Source organism: Salvelinus namaycush, chromosome 2, assembly GCF_016432855.1.
Source record: "Salvelinus namaycush isolate Seneca chromosome 2, SaNama_1.0, whole genome shotgun sequence".
NCBI lineage: Eukaryota > Metazoa > Chordata > Actinopteri > Salmoniformes > Salmonidae > Salvelinus > Salvelinus namaycush.
The window spans coordinates 67,498,431-67,521,832 of NC_052308.1; the positions used below are offsets into that span (position 1 = coordinate 67,498,431).

The window sequence follows — 23,402 nt, forward strand, 5'->3', positions numbered from 1 at the left end:
GTGAACACTACAACAATACAAAATAACAAACGTGGCAAAACCGAAACAGTCCTATCTGGTGCAGAGAACACAAAGACAGAAAACAACCACCCACAAACCCCAACACAAAACAGGCTACCTTAATATGGTTCCCAATCAGAGACAATGACAAACACCTGCCTCTGATTGAGAACCATATCAGGCCAAACAACAAACCCAACATAGAAACACAAAACATAGAATGCCCACCCAGCTCACGTCCTGACCAACACTAAAACAAGGAAAACACAAAAGAACTATGGTCAGAACGTGACACCCGTAGAACTCACGTCCATAGCCATGAAGTGCTCTGAAATGTTGGTAATGGCTCACATCAACACCATTATCCCAGAATCCCTAGACCCACTCCAATTTGCATTCCGCCCAACAGATCCACAGATGATGCAATCTCTATCGCACTCCACACTGCCCTTTCCCAGGAACACTTATGTAAGAATGCTATTCATTGACTACGGCTCAGCGTTCAACAACATAGTACCCTCAAAGCTCATCACTAAGCTAAGGATCCTGGGACTAAACACCTCCCTCTGCAACTGGATCCTGGACTTCCTAACGGACCGCCCCCAGGTGGTGAGGGTAGGTAGCAACACATCTGCCACGCTGATCCTCAACACTGGAGCTCCCCAGGGGTGCGTGCTCAGTCCCCTCCTGTACTCCCTGTTCACCCACGACTGCATGGCCAGGCACGCCTCCAACACCAGCATTAAGTTTGCAGACGACACAACAGTGGTAGGCCTGATCACCGACAACGACGAGACAGCCTATAGGGAGGAGGTCAGAGACCTGGCCGAGTGGTGCCAGAATAACAACCTATCCCTCTCATCGAAGGGGCTGTAGTGGACCAGGTTGAGAGCTTCAAGTTCCTTGGTGTCCACATCAACAACAAACTAGAATGGTCCAAACACACCAAGACAGTCGTGAAGAGGGCACGACAAAGCCTATTCCTCCTCAGGAAACTAAAAAGATTTGGCATGCTTCCTGAGATCTTTAAAAGGTTCTACAGCTGCAACATCGAGAGCATCCTGACTGGTTGCATCACTGCCTGGTACGGCAATTGCTCGGCCTCTGACCGCTGGGCACTACAGAGGGTAGTGCGTACGGCCCAGTACATCACTGGGGCTAAGCTGCCTGCCATCCAGGACCTCTACACCATGCGGTGTCAGAGGAAGTCCCTAAAAATTGTCAAAGACCCTAGCCACCCCAGTCATAGACTGTTCTCTGTACTACCGCATGGCAAGCGGTACCGGAGTGCCAAGTCTAGGACAAAAAAGCTTCTCAACAGTTTTCACCCCCAAGCCATAAGACTCCTGAACAGGTAATCAAATGGCTACCTGGACTATTTGCATTGTGTGCCCCCCCAACCCCTCTTTTTACGCTGCTGCTACTCTCTGTTTATCATATATACACAGTCACTTTAACTATACATTCATATACATACTACCTCAATTGGGCCGACCAACCAGTGCTCCCGCACACCGGGCTGTCTGCATTGTGCCCCGCCACCCGCCACCCGCCACCCACCACCCACCAACCCCTCTTTTACGCTACTGCTACGCTCTGTTCATCATATATGCATAGTCACTTTAACCATATCTACATGTACATACTTCCTCAATCAACCTGACTAACCGGTGTCTGTATGTAGCCTCGCTACTTTTATAGCCTCGCTACTGTATATAGCCTATCTTTTTACTATTGTTTTATTTCTTTACTTACCTATTGTTCAACTAATACCTTTTTTACACTATTGGTTAGAGCCTGTAAGTAAGCATTTCACTGTAAGGTCTACTACACCTGTTGTATTTGGCGCACGTGACAAACTTTGATTTGATTTGCTTCATCATCACTAGTAAATGGTGATAGTGGTGATTCCCTGTGGGGCACTGAAGGGATTTGTTAGCTCTTTCTCATTACACGACAGCTGACTGGTCCACAATTGTTTCAGATGATTTCTCTTTACCTGGCAAACCTGTATTATTAAATGTTACAAAAAAAGGTGATTATCAAATCACGGTGTCTTCAGATTCCCGTTTTTCACACTGAATGACATAATCTTCTTTCTCCTGCAGACGTACTCTGGCCTCTTCTGTGTGGTGATCAACCCCTACAAGTACCTGCCCATCTACTCCGAGAACATCATAGAGATGTACAGGGGGAAGAAGAGACACGAGATGCCCCCTCACATCTACGCCATCTCAGAGTCCGCGTACAGATGCATGCTCCAAGGTAAGTCTCAATTGGTTATGGTTATCCCTCCCTTCACCACAGCCATCAATGTCAATGCACAAAATATGCGCATATGTTTGCTACACAGGGAAATTGTATGAATGATCTGATTCAGTCTACTGGAACCAGAAAGTCAAAGCCAACTTAACCGGTTGTTTTGGGATTAAGGCTGTTGTTGAGAGGCAGTCAACCGGTAGGAACGGTACATACTGATATTAGGACAGCCTTGTCTCCACTGTGGCAGGTGCACTTATCTCCCAGGTCTGTGATGTTAAGTGGAGCCTGATTGGATCATTTGTCATGTTAATTGTACATTGTCAGTTCCCCAAGGCCAGATGTTGTTGTGTTTCAATTTAAACTGTTGCTAGGGGATGAACAGGCCATTATGTCATCAATTTAGTTTTGTCGATTTTTGGGGGGGGGGGGGCTTCTGTAAATTGTCGAAATGTTACTTTTCCCCCTGTTGCATTTGGCAGGGCATCTCCGTTAGCTCTACTGTTACAATACTCAAGGCTTTCGCTCTCAAGTTACCGAACCAAAACAAGCCACGTGTCACCATCGCCAACGCTCATAAAAGTTGTTTAACAGTCGCCCTGTGATTTACGGGATTACTACTCAATTTCAACAGCTTTAGGGCCATTCATTTCACTAGAAGGCTTAATTGAAACCATCAGCTGAACCATGGTTTGTTGCATAATCAAGTCGCCCCCAATTATTTTGATTTAGTGCACTGGCCAACTCTGTAGTAGTTGCCCTAAATTCATGCAAGCATCTCCAGCATTATGGTATCAAATGGCACGCATTGAGGAAAAAGGGCTCTGTGGAAACAGTCCAAAGGAGCTGGTCTTATTTCTCTGTTCATATTTCCACCTCCAGAGAGAAATTAATTTTGCCAGCAATGTCTGGAATGTGGGGAGCACAGTGGAAAGGGGAAGTGAAGGATGACTGTTTTTTTCCCATGAAGTGCTGATACCTCAGAACTATGCACTTCTCAGCACCACTATGGGCTATAAGTACCAATGGGTCTAAATCTCAGCTTGAGAACCCAAAGCCTTTAGTCACTGCAGAGAGAATCCACTTCAGACCTATTCAGATTGCCAGAGGCTTTGACTTTGTCTCTGGCATGGACAAAGTATGTTGACGCACCGCAGGTGTTGGGTGAAGAAAAACATACACCCAAAGCTTTATTAGAATGGCATCTGATTCCATAACACAAGAAGGGTGAATATGTGACTCAAATAGATTCACAATCCTATATGTGATGTTAAATCCAGCTTGTAATAGACTTCATCCCATTTGGGTTGGTTTTTATCAACCGTAAATCTTCCAAGGGTTCGTGATGAGCGAGAACTTATCTCCTGCAGCGTCTACTAGCCTATAGGTTCTGCCGCATGGCAAGCGGTACCGGAGTGCCAAGTCTAGGACAAAAAGGCTTCTCAACAGTTTTTACCCCCAAGCCATAAGACTCCTGAACAGATAAAAAATGGTTACCCGGACTATTTACATTGTGTGCCTCCCCCCAACCCCTCTTTTACGCTGCTGCTACTTTCTGTTTATCTTATATGCATAGTCACTTTAACCATACATCCATGTACATACTACCTCAATTGGCCCGACCAACCAGTGCTCCCGCACATTGGCTAATTGGGCTATCTGCATTGTGTCCCACCACCCGCCAACCCCTCCTTTTACGCTACTGCTACTCTGTTCATCATATATGCATAGTCACTTTAACCATACCTACATGTACATACTACCTCAATAAGCCTGACTAACCGGTGTCTGTATATAGCCTTGCTACTCTTATTTTCAAATGTATTTTTACTGTTGTTTTATTTCTTTACTTACCCACACACACACACACACACACACACACACACACACACACACACACACACACACACACACACACACACACACACACACACACATACCTTTTCTTCGCACTACTGGTTAGAGCCTGTAAGTAAGCATTTCACTGTAAGGTCTACACCTGTTGTATTCGGCGCACGTGACAAATAAACTTTGATTTGATTTGCCCAGCAGGAGAAGCCTGCATAACCTCCTATTCCTTACGTCAGTGGAAAAATAGTGACGGGCAGAATTGATTTACAAGGAGTTGCTTAAAGAAAGCACCCATTTCTCTATCATTCTAGTGCCAGTAACCTATTGCTTCTTTCAAACCACATGCTCCATCTTTTTACATTGCTTTACCCCCTAATTGCCAATGTTCTTGGCTTTCTCTGAACAGCTCTGTTTCTTTCTTGGAATATATTGATCACATTTGGTTTATTCAATGTATTTTGTATCTTATACTCCAAGTAGAAATAGCCACATTTTCTGTCACAGACACCCATTATTTTTTATTTATTTTTTACCTCTATTTAGCAAGGCAAGTCAGTTAAGAACAAATTCTTATTTTCAATGACAGCCTAGGAACAGTGGGTTAACTGCCTTGTTCAGGGGAAGAACGACAGATTTTTACCTTGTCAGCTCAGGGATTTGATCTTGCAACCTTTCAGTTACTAGTCCAACTCTCTAACCACTAGGCTACCTGCGGCTACCTGCTGAGCTGTCCTGTCCCAGACACCTGACTAAACCAACATATCATTCCAGGCAGCAAACAATCCTTACCAGTCCCCCTTTCTCTCCCACTCTAATTAATCCAGAGTTTTTACACCAGCGTGTGTTTGTTTTTGCACAGCTCCTCTTGACCTCTTAACTCTTTTTCTGGATCTTGGGGCGAGGGACAGCTCCCCAGCAATACTATCTAGGTACAGACCCTGGATGTCCATAGGGCTGTGCTATTGGTGTGGATGCACATCACGGAGCACCATCCCATGACTGTCACAACAGACATCATAGAGAGATGTCTGAGAGAGTTGTCTCTCTTTCCCTCTGCCTGATATAGCTGGGAGGCACCGCAGGCTGGGAGCTGTGACTGGGACCAGACCAGTGAGAGCAGAGAGGATGACCTGCATTTGGCAGCACAATGGGACCTTTTGTCTCTGTGGCGAGGGCTTGTCCGTCCAGTGGGGGTTGGTTGTGACGAGTTGGGCAGTCCCGTCATCCAGGCCCTGCCTGGTGTCAGTTTAGACAAGGAGGAAGCTCCCTCTCGGTGTGGAGAATGTGTGCATTGACACTTTAAGTAGTGTCCTCTGTGAAGAATCTTCCCAAAGACACTGGTTGAATGTTCTGATAATGTAGTGGTAATGCCACTATTGGACATTGCATGTGCATGCAAATACATAGTGCTTCCCTAATCATACTTTTGTTATGAGCCCTACTTGTCCCATGACCCAGTGAGTTTTTCCCATTACCCCCTTCACACCCTCCAGATTTCTCACACCCTGAGCATCTGCATGGACGTAGGGGTGGGGGGCAGGGACTGGAGACTTGGACTCGGAATAAGTGCCATTCCAAATCCAAATCACTTCTTTGTTTTCGCTTCATTTCACCCATTTAAATGAGGCATCGGTTTCTACCAATAACCAATTTAGAAATGAAAGGATACCTCAGGACCTGCAGTTCCTATGGACATTTATGCAGGCTTGTCACAGTGGTAGTCATTGCCAGTATAGTCATCATAGCTAACCAGCCAACCAGCGGTTTGGCTCAAAAGGAGGTTTGTATGTTGGAGATGAGCAGATACCAGCTGCTGCTCTGCCCCTGAGCAGGTCTATAACCTGATTCAGTTCAGTGATTTAGGCGCTGGTACCCTGTACTGGTTGTATGAAAATGTTGCTGGATCACTGCATAGTGTCATGGATATCATCACGGCATTATCTCAGTGCCATGATTTCATCCCTAAATGCTGTGATCGTGATGATAGTATCACATCCCTTTGGACATTGACGTTCAAATTTAGCCACGAGGAACAGGCATTTGCTTCATGTCATTTATTAGGTTAAGTGAACAATGCACTTTGGTCAACATTTCTGCAACTGTGCCAGATTTAGCCAGCCGGATCATTTTCATCTGTAGTCCCTTAAGGGTGTCTAAACCTTTCCAGGGGCCAGTCATTATCCCAGCATTTCTGAGATGCCAGCCAATTGCCAGATGGAGGGTTAAATGAGGTGTAACGTTACAAAGCCCTGGTTGTGTAACTAGGCCTCCCCCCCACCACAACTAGACCCACACATCTGCCATTAATTACTTCTCCAGATACTTTCCATAATCTCCCTCGTTGCTCTGGACTGATGGCGTCCAGTCATTTACAAGGGGCTAATTCAAACATTTCTGGAACGTGTCGTTAAGAAATGCGAAGCGCTGATGTTCTCTTGAATGAAACCATGTGTTGGTTGAGAGAAGAAACGCCCATGTCAGCATGGGGATTTCAAGAGTGGACTGAACTCGCATCAACGGCAACACTGTCCCTCAGCAACGTAGTTGTCCAACAGCAACGCTTTGTGAGATTGAATGGCCTCTGTAAGGACTCTCCCTTGTGTTTGGATAGGCCATTAGGTCCACTCAAGGCAGATCTATATTGGCCTCATAATCTTTGAGCAATAAGCCTACATTTGTCTCATAGGAACCCTCTCCGTCACTAAATGAATCAATCAAATAAAATGTGTGCAAAGGACAGTACCTCATGTCTTTCGATAATAGTCTCAAAGATAACGAAGTGTTAAATGGTGTGGAGGAACATTTCCGTGGATGGAGACCTCATGTACAATGTACGGTCTAGACTCAAAACGATTGTGGATGTGTTATTACGATGTAGGCCTAGTGTGTACACTCTGGGACCCGCACTGCATCCCTTGACCCACCTGGTACCAATAAGACCTGTAATGGTTTTCATGGCCAAAGTTCTTTTGAAAAGAATCCAAGGCTTTGTGCCTAGCCAGCCAAGTCCACCGTGTGAGTACTAGTACACACTGAGTACACACAGATATGATTGTTAATCTATTGAAAAAGAGACCCGCTACATTTTTTAAGGAATTCCAAGTAGAGACAAGAAAATACAGGCTTGATCAAATTTTCTGAATCAAATCAAATGTTATATGTCACATGCGCCGAATACAACAGGTGTACTAGACCTTACCGTGAAATGCTTACTTACAAGCCCTTAAACCACCAATGCAGTTCAAGAAGTAGAGTTAAGAAAATATTTACTAAATAAACTAAAGTAAAAAAAATAAAAAAATAATCTAATAGTAACACAAGAAAATGACATAACAATCTGTTGTTTTGGTGAGCGTTCTCTTGCTTTTACCTGGTTCAGAAGAACATTGACCACATGCAGTTATGGATGCTGAAAGTACTTGATGAATTAAAAAATCTAATCAAATCAAATTTATTTGTCACATACACATGGTCAGCAGATGTTAACGCAAGTGTAGCGAAATGCTTGTGCTTCTAGTTCCGACAATGCAATAATAACCAACAAGTGATCTAACCTAACAATTCCACAACTACTACCTTATACACACAAGTGTAAAGGGATAAAGAATATGTACATAAAGATATATGAATGAGTGATGGTACAGAATGGCATATGCAAGATGCAGTAGATGGTATAGTGTACAGTCTATACATATGAGATGAGTAATGTAGGGTATGTAAACATAAAGTGGCATAGTTTAAAGTGGCTAGTGATACATGTATTACATAAAGATGGCAAGATGCAGTGGATGATATACAGTACAGTATATACATATACATATGAGATGAGTAATGTAGGGTATGTAAACATTATATTAAGTGGCATTGTTTAAAGTGGCTAGTGATACATTTTTACATAATTTCCATCAATTCCCATTATTAAAGTGGCTGGAGTTGAGTCAGTATGTTGGCAGCGGCCACTAAATGTTAGTGGTGGCTGTTTAACAGTCTGATGGCCTTGAGATAGAAGCTGTTTTTCAGTCTCTCGGTCCCTGCTTTGATGCACCTGTACTGACCTCGCCTTCTGGATGATAGCGGGGTGAACAGGTAGTGGCTCGGGTGGTTGTTGTCCTTGATGATCTTTATGGCCTTCCTGTGACATCGGGTGGTGTAGGTGTCCTGGAGGGCAGGTAGTTTGCCCCCGGTGATGCGTTGTGCAGACCTCACTACCCTCTGGAGAGCCTTACGGTTGTGGGCGGAGCAGTTGCCGTATCAGGCGGTGATACAGCCCGACAGGATGCTCTCGATTGTGCATCTGTAGAAGTTTGTGAGTGCTTTTGGTGACAAGCCGAATTTCTTCAGCCTCCTGAGGTTGAAGAGGCGCTGCTGCGCCTTCTTCACAACGCTGTCTGTGTGGGTGGACCAATTCAGTTTGTCCGTGATGTGTACACCGAGGAACTTAAAACTTTCCACCTTCTCCACTACTGTCCCGTCGATGTGGATAGGGGGGTGCTCCCTCTGCTGTTTCCTGAAGTCCACAATCATCTCCTTTGTTTTGTTGACGTTGAGTGTGAGGTTATTTTCCTGACACCACACTCCGAGGGCCCTCACCTCCTCCCTGTAGGCCGTCTCGTCGTTGTTGGTAATCAAGCCTACCACTGTAGTGTCGTCCGCAAACTTGATGATTGAGTTGGAGGCGTGCATGGCCACGCAGTCGTGGGTGAACAGGGAGTACAGGAGAGGGCTCAGAACGCACCCTTGTGGGGCCCCAGTGTTGAGGATCAGCGGGGTGGAGATGTTGTTACCTACCCTAGGTAGTTCTACATGGAACTACTCAAAGCTGTTCTAGTTGGAACCAAAAGGGTTCTACCTGGAACCAACAAGGGTTATTCAAAGGGTTCTCCTATGGGGACAGCTAAGGAACCCTTTTAGGTTCTAGATAGTGTACCATGGGATTGTACCATGGTACCATGGGATTTTTATTAGCCTAATAGTTGGAACAGCTTGTGTGTAGCATGGGATTTTTATTAGCCTAATTGTTGGAGCAGCTTTGATTGAGTTATCCTGCTCTGTTGCTTTTCTCATATGTTATGGAATTGAGATAACATTTGTCCCATTCCCCCCCAATTTCCAAGTCTTTCTGTCCCTAAACTCATTCAACCTGCAGGGAATTTTTACCCTGAATATCAGCAGATTCAGCACTTCTCTGATGTTTCCAGCTGCCAAACATGCGAAGGATGTCCCTGGAGACACTCTGCAGTCTGAGCACCTAAACGACCGTGCCCTCCAGACAGAGCAGAGGTCTAGCTGTTTCTTTAGCCTCCCCTGAGATCCACGGCAGGCCCGGCAATACTGCAGCACACAGCCATTTTCCCTAGAGATATAATACGAGCGTGGTTGATGTCATAAACCTATAAAGTTCTGGAATATGCTGACAATGATCCATTTCGATGGTCTTTTCCCTCTAGGGTTTTTAAAACAGCTGGCATTAAGCCAGTGGAGCCAAATGCTCCACCATCACTATGCCAACGCTCCACCATCATTATACCAACGCTACTTTGTACCACATTGAGGAAGCTAGAGAATATCCATTACCCTTGCACTTTTAAGTGTTTCTTGCAGTGACCAAACCTCTCTGCTGGCCATTACAGTTCAATGGCAAGGAATGCAGGGGTGGCCATTGGGCTGCTGTATATCCTCTGGGTGAATAAAGAATAAATCATTGTCTGCAGAGGCGGGAGGAGGCTAAGAGGACTCCTAACGACCCTGGGCGTGGGAGGAACGAAGCCACACAGGACACTGAGAGGGCAAGACCTGCTGATTACCCGTTTCCTTTTCTGTCCGGGGCAGGGTGAGACTGACTGCAGCTATAGCCAAGTCATCCCTTTTCTGTTGTGTCAGGATTTTGGTTCTGTAGTGACAGTTCGAGGATGGAGAGAGAGGAATGACGTTAGAACATTGAGGAATGCGTTTGATCTCACCCGTGGAATTCAGCCTCGGTCAGGCCTGGATTGAACGATACAAGGGATGGGAAATGTCATCTCTCAACGTTCCATGGTGTCCAAAGTGTTCAGTATGCTACATGTGCTTCTCCCTTTGAAACACCTTTCATGTTTCGTCTTGAATTTAATTTATTAGAACATCTTAGCTCAGGAATACAATGGCTTCAGATCAGGAGCCCCAGGTCCACGTTCTCCCCTTTGTTTTGGCCTTGGCTTGGACTGAGCCCTGGTCGTTAGAGGAATGCGGTCTCCCGTGCTCTAAGAGGGCCTTTCTGACGGTCCGGCAGGTGGTCTTGTGGCTGGCCGCTCTCCGGGAAGCTGTAGATGAGATCACAATCAGTTCCTCCAGTTTGTGTGACTAATGAAAAATTACTTCAAACCACCTCCTGCCAAATTCCTGCGCGGTGCGGTTGGTCGCCCGTCTCGGGACAGCTGGTTCTGTTTCTCAGCCAGGCCTGAGCCACATTGGCTGACCACTCATCTGAAAAAAATACACTATGTGCCGTGCTCACAGTGAGAATTCCTCTCTGTGTTGTCACCCAGCGTGGATTGGCTTTTGGCAGAGCTAGCATACAGTAAATGAGCCCTGTTCAATGTCCTCAAGGCCTTGGTAAGCTCTTAATAATGTGCTACTTTTTTGTCATCAGACTTTCAACAGCTGGGTTTTTCCCTCAGGTCAGTCTCATGATAGGGGAAAAGATATTGAATGTCTCTATTACTTTACCAGAATGGCAGGTGTGTGTTACTTTGCATTATGCCCCATGATCTAAGTATTCTAAATATTGAAGTAGGACAAGGCCTCAGGCTTTGGCTTAATTGAGATTCCCTTCCCTTACTTTCTGTCACTCCCCGTCACTCGCTCTGTCCTTGCTGTGGCAGCTATAGTCCAGTGGTACACAACCTGTCTCTTGTAATTTATCTCACTCCTGAGGTAAATATTAAACACAGATTTCCTAAACGTGTACTGTACCAGGTGCCTTGGTCTGGGTCACGTAAACAACACACACTGAATAAATGTCCAGATGTCCAGGGCTGTCAAACTTCTCAAAATGATGAATCTGAATCACATTTCTCTTCTAAGGACCCATTTCTCAGGAAGGATCCACATTGGAAATGGAAACTAGATTTGTTGGGTCTGTCTATTTTTTTATTTCCCATCTGTAAGTCGTTGTTGGTGGCTGAGGACCAACTCCTGGTTCTGCCCATGTCAGAAGCCCTGCCACTGCTGTTTAATGGCCCCATATCAGAAGCCCTGCCACTGCTGTTTAATGGCCCCATAACAGAAGCCCTGCCACTGCTGTTTAATGGCCCCATATCAGAAGCCCTGCCACTGCTGTTTAATGGCCCCATATCAGAAGCCCTGCCACTGCTGTTGAACGGCCCCATATCAGAAGCCCTGCCACTGCAGTTGAATGGCCCCATATCAGAAGCCCTGCCACTGCTGTTTAATGGCCCCATATCAGAAGCCCTGCCACTGCTGTTGAATGGCCCCATATCAGAAGCCCTGCCACTGCTGTTGAATGGCCCCATATCAGAAGCCCTGCCACTGCAGTTGAATGGCCCCATATCAGAAGCCCTGCCACTGCAGTTGAATGGCCCCATATCAGAAGCCCTGCCACTGCTGTTGAATGGCCCCATATCAGAAGCCCTGCCACTGCTGTTTAATGGCCCCATATCAGAAGCCCTGCCACTGCAGTTTAATGGCCCCATATCAGAATCCCTGCCACTGCGGTTTAATGGCCGTTTCAGGGGCCAGGGGGTTTGCCTCTTAGATCCCATTCACAAGCAGGCACTCCACTGTGTTTGTTTTTGTGAGTGTTATATTGACTGCTTTAAGCACAGATGACGGCTAACAGGGACCAGGCACAGAGGAACAGTCCAAAACCCCCTATTGACTGCCTGCCAGCTGTTTGCTGTGAAGGACAGCTTTGCAGGCTGTGAACGCCTCTTGACCAATCATAATGCCTTGCTGGAATTAACTGTTTTATAATAAGACGGTAACAGGAAGGGGGAGAGGATTGGTCCATGTAGGCTATGTCAAAGAGAACATACACAGTATACAAAACATTAGAAACATCTTCCTAATATTGCGTTGCAACCCCTTTTGCCCTCAGAACAGCCTCAATTTGTTGGGGCATGGACTCTACAAGGTGTCGAAAGCGTTCCACAGGGATGCTGGCCCATGTTGACTCCAATGCTTCCCACAGTTGTGTCAAGTTGGCTGGATGTCCTTTGGGTGGTGGACCATTCTTGATACACACAGGAAAATGTTGAGTGTGAAAACCCCAGCAGCATTGCAGTTCTTGACACACTCAAACCAGTGAACCTGGCACCTACGACCATACCCCGTTCAAAGGCACTCAAATCTTTTGTCTTGCCAATTCACCCTCTGAATGGCACACATACACAATCCATGTCTTAATTGTAACAAGGCTTAAAAATCCTTCTTTAACCTGTCTCCTCCCCTTCAACTACACTGATTAAAGTGGATTTAACAGGTGACATCAATAAGGGATTATAGCTTTCACCTGGATTCACCTGGTCAGTCTATGTCATGGAAAGTGTAATATTTTGTACACTCAGTGTAAATACAGTATAATCTGACTAGACCCTTATGCACTGCTGGAGTCCTGCCCGATATACAGGCTTAGCACTGCTCCTGAGGTGTTATACTAACAAACTGACCACTCTAATGCTTTAATGGGATAGCTTTTCCATACCTCTCCACACATTGTAGACTGAAAAATTGGCCAAGTCCAGAAATCCTTCGCTCCCCTGCTTGCTGAATTACAGTCAAACTGTCAACAAAGTTTTAGGATGTTGGACCTGGTCCTTCTGAATGTACAGGCCAGGGCAACAAAACCCACATCTCATTTTATTGTGGAAAGGCTGTAAACACTCAATGTTCCTCAGTCAGTCAAATGGATAGAGCAGTCCATACATGTTCAGTACAGGTGTTTTCCGTATATGGCCAGGTATTTGTCCATACATGTTCAGTACAGGTGTTTTCTGTATATGGCCAGGTATTTGTCCATACATGGTCAGTACAGGTGTTCTTTGTACATGGCCAGGTATTTGTCCATATATGGTCAGTACAGGTGTTCTTTGTACATGGCCAGGTATTTGTCCATATATGGTCAGTACAGGTGTTCTTTGTACATGGCCAGGTATTTGTCCATATATGGTCAGTACAGGTGTCGTCATACAGTAGATGTGAACGAGAGGCTTGCCTTCTGCCTTAGTCTAGAGTGAAGCCGAAATCACATGGAGAGACGCCCGTAGCGAGCGTCAATTCACATACACTGCATAGCGTATGCCAATGAAAATCCATTATCTATGTTCCCTATGAAGCCCCTGAGAGTTATTGTTGTGAGTTCCTTAGATGTCCTACGGGAGCCACCGTACCTGTGCTAAACCCAAGTCGTTTATAAACAACCAAGTCTTTCTTGTTCTTCTACGTAAGCGGTCCTCAAGTTTTCCAGACATTACATGCCTATGAAATCAACACAGGTAGGCTGCAACCTTAGCTTACTGCCCAATACATTATAAACTACATCTTTAGTCTACTTAGCATAGAGGAATTGTAATGATCTTCCCTAATTCTTATCTACAAACGACCCCAAGCAATCTATCTGGTTATTTTACCAGAATTGCTCCGTGTAGACGCGTGAAAAATAGACTTGCTTGCTAATTTGACGCGCTATGATGCTGTTGACACTCGTCTGTTTTCTCTCACTCATATGCATTCTATTTCCAGCATGAGCACACTTTTCGTTAGAATTGAGCTTGAGGCTCGTGGCTGGCAGGGATGTGAACTGGAATGTGTGGAATGAGTCTGGTCACTGCATCAATCCAGCAGGGGGGATCTGAAGGGGGGAGGGGTAGTGGGGAAGCAGTCTGCCCACAGTCTACAGTGTGAGATAGGCCCTATCCCCCCTGTCTCGTGGCTGGTTGGAACTTCCCCTGGAGGAGCCAGGCCAACCAACAATGATCTTCATTTTACTCTGGTTTGGACTCTGATATCTGCTGACTGACATACTACTGCTCACCACACAACACTTGGATGATGCCTTTATTTGTTGCAGAGTGCGTCTGCTATAAGTTATCAGTGCTCAGAGTTCATTTTGAGACATTTCTTCTCTTTTTTCTTAAACTGATGAAAACTAGACTATGCTCAATTAAAGCTACAGACCACCAGTTTGTCTTCATTATCCACCATGGCCCAGTGGATGTGTTGTACCTCTATTTATATCAAACTGGTTTCTGAGCTCTTCCTCCTTCAAAGCCACTTTGTTAACAGCAAAAGTGACCTCTGGAGCTGGGTTTTCAGAGCCGAGTGTTTCCACTCCATTGCCTTTCCTTAATGCATTAGCCTTCAATAGCGGAGGCTGGCCTTGGCCCAGCGGGCCACAGGCTCACAATGAGCTCACTGTCTGTGGGCTGAGATCAGCTCCCTCTGCCCCCTCTGCTCTTCTCTCCCTCGTCCTATCCTCCCTTGTCTCCTCTCCGTCACAAACGCACCACGCAGAGCCACTGTTCCCAAGATGTCCTACAATTTTTCACGTTGTCATAGGTTTGAAAGATGGTGACGTGTGTTTTGTTTTTGTTGTCTATGGTCTGTGGAGGAGCTCAAGTAGAGTCATCCATCCAAGCCTGGTGGTTAACTTGTTAATTAGGCTATAAATTATTAAGTAATTATTCTATTATTTTGAGCATTAATAACAAAACTTTGGTACTGCCTTTTTCCCTCCCATGAGACAGTCCATTACTAAAGAATTGGCCAAACACCGTACAACTAAATAGGTTTTTAAATCATTTTTATTCTTCATTCAAATATTTTAACAACCAATCCTATCCTATTCCGTGGAGCAGCCTCTTGAGGACATCCAAAATAATCAAGTCATGTGAAGCTGGAAAGAACACTACCAATCATGTGAATCCCACACAACGGTTCTCATGACTAGGCTATAAAACACTGTTACAGAAATAACAGCTCTGGTTGGTTCCCCATCTATGCCCACAATGGCTTCTACCCCTCAAATAGTCATCAGAGTTGTACGATCTTGGAGAGGTTGTTGAGGTCGATGCATTGGCATGAATGAATGGAATTCAAGAACGTCCTCTTGACTCGATTATATCCTTCCCGCGTCTGCAGCCGGCCAGATAAAGTGAGAGATGTTTCCACAGCAGCCTTGCTGTCTGGGCTGTGTTTGCGTCTGAACGAGATAGGGGTTTTGGATGTAAAGGGAGACACAGGAAGGATGAGACAATGGTGTGTGTGCGTGCTTCTCAGTACGGCCATGCGTAGAGCAGTGGATGATGACATCATACCATGAAATGCCTGTAAATCCTTGTGCATCAGTGAGAATGTGTCAAGCCAGGCCCCCCGTCCGTCATCAAAGCCAGGAAGAACCTGCTCAAATCAAGGAAGCTGCACTGTCCCTGATGAGCCATCCAGCTGTGCCTGTGTCCCACCCTGTTTTCCTCAGGCATCCCTATCTACAGAATAACCCATCCGGCTCTGGCCTCTCTCCTCTCTCCAGTTCACTCTTTCAAACCAGCTCTCTCCCGCCATCAGAAGACCGTGTCCTGGGGTGTGAAAGACCTTAATATCCGAGAGAGAGTGTCACTTCCAGTGACTCAGGAAGAGGTCATGGGAAATGTCAGTGGCCAGCCGCCATCTGTAGAATCTGTAGCGGAGACGGTGAAAGACTGTTGGCCTCAGCTCAGACAGAAGAGGGGGTAAAACCCATTTGGAGAAGGGAGAAGCAAATGAAACATGTCCCGCTTCTGAGTCTGGTTTAATATCAAACGGTTTCCAACGTAGGTCTTCAGATGTGGTCAAAAACATGATTATTACGTCAAAGAATTCATATTTGCGATGCAAAGCAAACATTAATACGACCGGCTGCCCACAACAAATGGCAACATCATGCCATGTAGCCACTAACAGATTCCTGTTTTGCTACATTGGTGGTAGAACTACTTTTATTACACGTCAAGACTTTTCTCCACAACCCTTTTCATCCGCTAAGTGAGGATGAATGGAGAGGAGATGTACAGTACCTACTTGAATGCCCAGCAGCAACCCAAACGCACAGTGTCAGACAAAGATGGAAACCAGTAGCACCTCTCTCTCTGTTCCTAAGAGATGGTGAAGACCTGCCAGATTTGAACACGACACGTTAAATTCATCACGTGTTACATCACAGCGACAATTCCGAATGTCACATGAAATCATCGGATTGCTTTGTAGTGCACCCATCTAGCCGTCTCGTAGGTCAGGGTGAAATTCCTGAGATAATTAGGAAATCGAATCAAATCAATGTTTATTGGTCCCGTACAGTTGATGTTATAGCAGGTGCAGCTAAATACTTTGGTTACTAGCTCAAATCAAATGTTATTGGTCACATACACATGTTTAGCAGATGTTAATGTGAGTATAGCAAAATGCTTGTGCTTCTAGTTCCGACAGTAATATTTAACAAGTAAACTAACAATTCCCCACCAACTACCTAATACACACAAATATAAAGGAATGGAATAGAATATGTACATATAAATATATGAATGAGCAATGGCCAAGCGTCATAGGCAAGGTGCAATAGATGGTATAAGGTACAGTATATACATATGAGATGAGTAATGTAAGATATGTTAACATTATTAAAGTGGCATTGTTTAAAGTGGCTAGTGATCCATTTATTAAAGTGGCCAGTGATTTGAGTGTCTATGTAGGCAGCAGCCTCTCTGAGTTAGTGATTGCTGTATTATGGCCTTGAGATTAGAGGTCGACCGATTAATCGGAATGGCCGATTAATTAGGGCCCATTTCAAGTTTTTATAACAATCGGTAATCGGCATTTTTGGACACCGATCATGGCCGATTACATTGCACTCCACGAGGAGACTGCGTGGCAGTCTGACTACCTGTTATGCGAGTGCAGCAAGGAGCCAAGGTAAGGTGCTAGCTAGCATTAAACGTGTCTTATAAAAAACAATCAATCTTAACATAATCACTAGTTAACTACACATGGTTGATGATATTACTAGTTTATCTAGCTTGTCCTGCGTTGCATATAATCGATGCGGTGCCTGTTAATTTATCATTGAATCAAAGCCTACTTCGCCAAACAGGTGATTTAACAAGCGCATTCGCAAAAGAAGCACTGTCGTTGCACCAATGTGTACCTAACCATAAACATCAACGCCTTCCTTAAAATCAATACACAAGTATATATTTTTAAACCTGCATATTTAGTTAATATTGCCTGCTAACATGAATTTCTTTTAACTAGGGAAATTGTGTCACTTCTCTTGCATTCTGTGCAACAGAGTCAGGGTATTTGCAGCAGTTTGGGCCGCCTGGCTCGTTGCGAACTGTGTGAAGACTATTTCTTCCTAACAAAGACAGCCAACTTCGCCAAACGGGGAATGATTTAACAAAAGCGCATTTGCGAAAAAATCGCAATCGTTGCACCAATGTACCTAACCATAAACATCAATGCTTTTCTTAAAATCAATACACAGAAGTATATATTTTTAAACCTGCATATTTAGTTAAAATAAATTAATGTTGGCCTCCCGGGTGGCGCAGTGGTCTAGGGCACTGCATCGCAGTGCTAGCTGCGCCACCAGAGTCTCTGGGTTCGTGCCCAGGCTCTGTCGCAGCCGGCCGCGACCGGGAGGTCCGTGGGGCGACGCTCAATTGGGCTAGCGTCGTCCGGGTTAGGGAGGGTTTGGCCGGTAGGGATATCCTTGTCTCATCGCGCTCCAGCGACTCCTGTGGCGGGCCGGGCGCAGTGCGCGCTAACCAAGGGGGCCAGGTGCACGGTGTTTCCTCCGACACATTGGTGCGGCTGGCTTCCGGGTTGGAGGCGCGCTGTGTTAAGAAGCAGTGCGGCTTGGTTGGGTTGTGCTTCGGAGGACGCGTGGCTTTCGACCTTCGTCTCTCCCGAGCCCGTACGGGAGTTGTAGCGATGAGACAAGATAGTAATTACTAGCGATTGGATACCACGAAAATTGGGGAGAAAAGGGGATAAAATTTTAAAAAATATATAAATAAATAAATAAATAAATGTTAGCAGGCAATATTAAACTAGGGAAATTGTGTCACTTCTCTTGTGTTCATTGCACGCAGAGTCAGGGTATATGCAACAGTTTGGGCCACCTGGCTCGTTGCGAACTAATTTGCCAGAATTTTACGTAATTATGACATAACATTGAAGGTTGTGCAATGTAACAGCAATATTTAGACTTATGGATGCCACCCGTTAGATAAAATACAGAACGGTTCCGTATTTCACTGAAAGAATAAACGTTTTGTTTTCGAAATGATAGTTTCCAGATTTGACCATATTAATGACCTAAGGCTCGTATTTCTGTGTGTTATTATATTATAATTAAGTCTATGATTTGATAGAGCAGTCTGACTGAACGGTGGTAGGCAGCAGCAGGCTCGTAAGCATTCATTCAAACAGCACTTTACCGCGTTTGCCAGCAGCTCTTCGCAATGCTTCAAGCATTGCACTGTTTATGACTTCAAGCCTATCAACTTCCGAGATTAGGCTGGCAATACTAAAGTACCTATTAGAACATCCAATAGTCAAAGGTATATGAAATACAAATGGTATAGAGAGAAAGTCCTATAAAAACTACAACCTAAAACTTCTTACCTGGGAATATTGAAGACTCATGTTAAAAGGAACCACCAGCTTTCATATGTTCTCATGTTCTGAGCAAGGAACTTAAACGTTAGCTTTTTTACATGGCACATATTGTACTTTTACTTTCTTCTCCAACACTTTGTTTTTGCATTATTTAAACCAAATTGAACATGTTTCATTATTTATTTGAGACTAAATAGATTTTATTGATGTATTATATTAAGTTAAAATAAGTGTTAATTGTTCATTCAGTATTGTTGTAATTGTCATTATTACAAATATATATATATAAATCGTCCGATTAATCGGTATCGTCTTTTTTGGTTCTCCAATAATCGGTATTGGTATCGGCGTTGAAAAATCATAATCGGTCGACCTCTACTTGAGATAGCTGTTTTTCAGTCTCTCGGTCCCAGCTTTGATGCACCTGTACTGACCTCGCTTTCTGGATGGTAGCGGGGTGAACAGGCAGTGGCTCAGGTGGTTGTTGTCCTTGATTATCTTTTTGGCCTTCCTGTGACATCGGGTGCTGTAGGTGTCTTGGAGGGCAGGTAGTGTGGATGCGTTGTGCAGACCGCACCACCCTCTGGAGAGCCTTGCAGTCGAGGGTGGTGCAGTTGCCATACGAGGCGGTGATACAGCCTGACAGGATGCTCTCGATTGTGCGTCTGTAAAAGTTTGTCAGGGTTTTAGGTGACAAGCCACATTTCTTCAGCCTCCTGAGGTTGAAGAGGCGCTGTTCCATTTCAGTTTGTCTGTGATGTGTATGCTGAGGATCTTCGATGTGGATAGGAGGGTGCGCCCTCTGCTGTTTCCTGAAGTCCACGATCATCTCCTTTTGTTTTGTTGACGTTGAGTAGCTCCTAACAATGCAGTAAACAAATATACAAATAATCAACAAAACATTAAATTGCACAATGTATATGAATAATCAAAAAAAGAAAAAAAAGAAAAGGAAATTAAATAATTTGGGTCATTGACGTCCATGAAAAGCTGATAACGCTTAGCCTAGAGACAAGTGTTACTCCTTTGGTGAATACAGTAAAATACACACCCCCTATGAAGGAGAAGATGCACCCCTGTCTTGAATGATTGACTACGGTACCTCACAGGAGACCATCTAATAATGCATCACAATTCTTTCCATCCACCTTTCCACTGCTCATCATGACTCTCCCAGATTGGATGGAAACTCTTTTAACCTAATAAGGCGTGTATTCCCAGACACAATCAGGTTATTGACGTCTTCAGGGGTAAAGGCCATCTAACATAGAAGTGCTCCTCCTTGGTAGAGATACAGATTGGACATAAGGCTGTCTTCAGGGCTACGATGCTGTTCTGCTCCTGATGAGTCATTGCCGGTGTGAGCAGCTCTCTCTCTCTTATGCTATATTGGTCATGGTCTATTATAGTCCAATCTGAGAACTCGGCACATGGCACTTAGGCTATGAAACGTCATATGGGATATCTGGTCAGTTATGTTCCCACCTTTCCCTCTATAAACTAGCTCACTGCTAGTAGATACGATGGGTTATGTACAGTCCCAAAATGTGCTTCTGGGCCCTTACTGTGGGTCAGCCCCATGCTCTGCCTTTTACTGTGGGTCAGCCCCATGCTCTGCCTCTTACTGTGGGTCAGCCCCATGCTCTGCCTCTGTATGTCAGCCCCATGCTCTGCCTCTGTATGTCAGCCCCATGCTCTGCCTCTGTGGGTCACCCCTATGTCCCTTACCGTGGGCCAGCTCCATGCTCTGCCTCTCACTGTGGATCAGCCCCTTGCTCTGCCTTGGTGACAAGAGCCCAGCCCTCGTCAGACTCACGGCCAGAACTGACCACAAAGGTCTATCTGGCGTCAGTGGTTGCCCCCCATTGATTTCCCCCCATCTATCTTCAGAGCTCCTGCTGTTAGGTGACCTAAACTGGGACATGCTTAACACCCCGGCCATCCTACAATCTAAGCTTGATGCCCTCAATCTCACACAAATGATCAATGAACCTACCAGGTACAACCCCAAATCCGTAAACACGGGCACCCTCCTAGATATCATCCTAACCAACCTGCCCACCAAATACACCTCTGCTGTCTTCAACCAGGATCTCAGCGATCACTACCTCATTGCTTGTGTCCGTAATGGGTCTGCGGTCAAATGACCACCCCTCATCACTGTCAAACGCTCCCTAAAACACTTCAGCGAGCAGGCCTTCCTAAACGACCTGGCCCGGGTATCCTGGAAGGATATTGACCTCATTCCGTCAGTAGAAGATGCCTGGTTATTCTTTAAAAGTGCTTTCCTCACCATCTTAAATAAGCATACCCCATTCAAAAAATGTAGAACCTGGAATAGATGTAGCCCGTGGTTCACTCCAGACCTGACTGCCCTTGACCAGCACAAAAACATCCTGTGGTGTACGGCATTAGCATCAAATAGCCCCCACGATATGCAACTTTTCAGGGAAGTTAGGAACCAATGTACACAGGCAGTTAGGAAAGTAAATGCTAGCTTTTTCAAACAGAAATTTGCATCCTGTAGCACAAACTCCAAAAAGTTCTGGGACACTGTAAAGTCCATGGAGAATAAGAGCACCTCCTCCCAGCTGCCCACTGCACTGAGGCTAGGAAACACTGTCACCACTGATAAATCCACAATAATTGAGAATTTCAATAAGCATTTTTCTACAGCTGGCCATGCTTTCCACCTGGCCATCCCTACCCCGGTCAACACCGCTGCACCCCCCACAGCAACTTGCCCAAGCCTCCCCCATTTCTCCTTTACCCAAATCCAGATAGCTGATATTCTGAAAGAGCGGCAAAATCTGGACCCCTACAAATCAGCCGGGCTAGACAATCTGGACCCTCTCTTTCTAGAATTATCAGACAAAATTGTTGCAACCTCTATTACTAGCCTGTTCAACCTCTCTTTCATATCATCTGAGATCCCCAAAGATTCGAAAGCTGCCTCGGTCATCCCCTTCTTCAAAGGGGAGACACTCTAGACCTAAACTGCTACAGACCTATATCTATCCTACCCTGCCTTTCTAAGGTCTTCGAAAGCGAAGTTAACAAACAGATCACCGACCATTTCGAATCCCACCGTACCTTCTCCGCTATGCATTCTGGTTTCCGAGCTGGTCATGGGTGCACCTCAGCCACGCTCAAGGTCCTAAACGATATCATTACCGCCATCGATAAGAGACAATACTGTGCAGCTGTATTCATTGACCTGGCCAAGGCTTTCGACTCTGTCATTCACCATATTCTTATCGGCAGACTCAACAGCCTTGGTTTCTAAAATGACTGCCTCGCCTGGTTAACCAACTACTTCTCAGACAGAATTCAGTGTGGCAAATCGGAGGGCCTGTTGTCCGGACCTCTGGCAGTCTCTATGGGGGTGCCACAGGGTTCAATTCTTGGCCCGATTCTTTTCTCTGTATATATCAATGATGTCGCTCTTGCTGCTGGTAATTCTCTGATCCACCTCTACGCAGACGACACCATTCTTTATTCTTCTGGCCCTTCTTTGGACACTGTGTTAACTAACCTCCAGATGAGCTTCAATGACATACAACTCTCCTTCCGTGACCTCCAACTGCTCTTACATGCAAGTAAAACTAAATGCATGCTCTTTCCTTCCAGTTCTCTGCTGTCAATGACTGGAACGAATTGCAAAAATCACTGAAGCTGGATACACATATCTCCCTCACTAACTTTAAGCACCAGCTGTCAGAGCAGCTCACAGATCACTGCACCTGTACATAGCCCATCTGTAAATAGCCCATCCAACTTCCTCATCCCCATACTGTTATTTTTATTTTTTTTGCTCCTTTGCACCCCAGTATCTCTACTTGCACATTCATCTCTGCACATCTATCACTCCAGTGTTTAATTGCTAAATTGTAATTGTTTTGCCACTATGGCCTATTTATTGCCTACCACGCTTATCTTACCTCATTTGCACACACTGTATATAGACTTTTTCTCTATTGTGTTATTGACTGTATGTTTGTTTATTCCATGTGTAACTGTGTTGTTGTTTGTGTCACACTGCTTTGCTTTATCTTGGCCAGGTCGCAGTTGTAAATGAGATCTTGTTCTCAACTAGACTACTTGGTTAAATAAAGGTGAAATAATAAAAAATAAAAAATAAACCATTGTGGTGCCCCCGTTCACCTCAGCCAATTAGATGAAGGAGCTCAGTGATTGGCTTGTTGTGTGCAAACTGTCCCAACCTCACTGTCACTTCAAATGGCTCCCTCCTGCTTCTTCCTGATTCTCTAGCCATTAAACCAGAGCATCTCTCTCTCTCTCTCTTTCTCCTCTCTCTCTCCTCTCTTTCCTGCTGACTGTAAATCACATTGATGCTCTGCCTTCTTCCTAGAGAGCTGTGTTTCTGTCATCAGCCCACCAGTTCTGTGATACAGGGCTCTAAAATAACAAGACTGTAAATACAGGGAAAGATGGCCTTGGGTTGCAGTATTACGCCTACCGTGGTCTGACTGAGTTCCATGAGTTCAAATGTAAACTGTTTTCACATAGGCTACATGCACATGATGGACATAGCCTACATACAGTCTTAGGAAAAAAGGTGCTATTTAGAACCCTTTTGGTTTCCATGTATAACCCTTTCCACAGAAGGTTCTACCCGGAAC

General features: G+C 45.1%; 1 protein-coding gene across 2 annotated transcripts in view; it reads left to right on the top strand.

The window, feature by feature from the left end:
* The window catches only part of LOC120066681 (myosin-10-like), an 82,446-nt gene that overhangs the window by 15,585 nt on the left and 43,459 nt on the right, over positions 1 to 23,402 (top strand). For both annotated transcript variants that reach the window (XM_039018126.1, XM_039018134.1), the window contains exon 2: positions 2,109 to 2,265. In XM_039018126.1, coding sequence (XP_038874054.1) covers positions 2,109 to 2,265 — 157 coding nt within the window. The remainder of the gene's footprint in view (positions 1 to 2,108; positions 2,266 to 23,402) is intronic.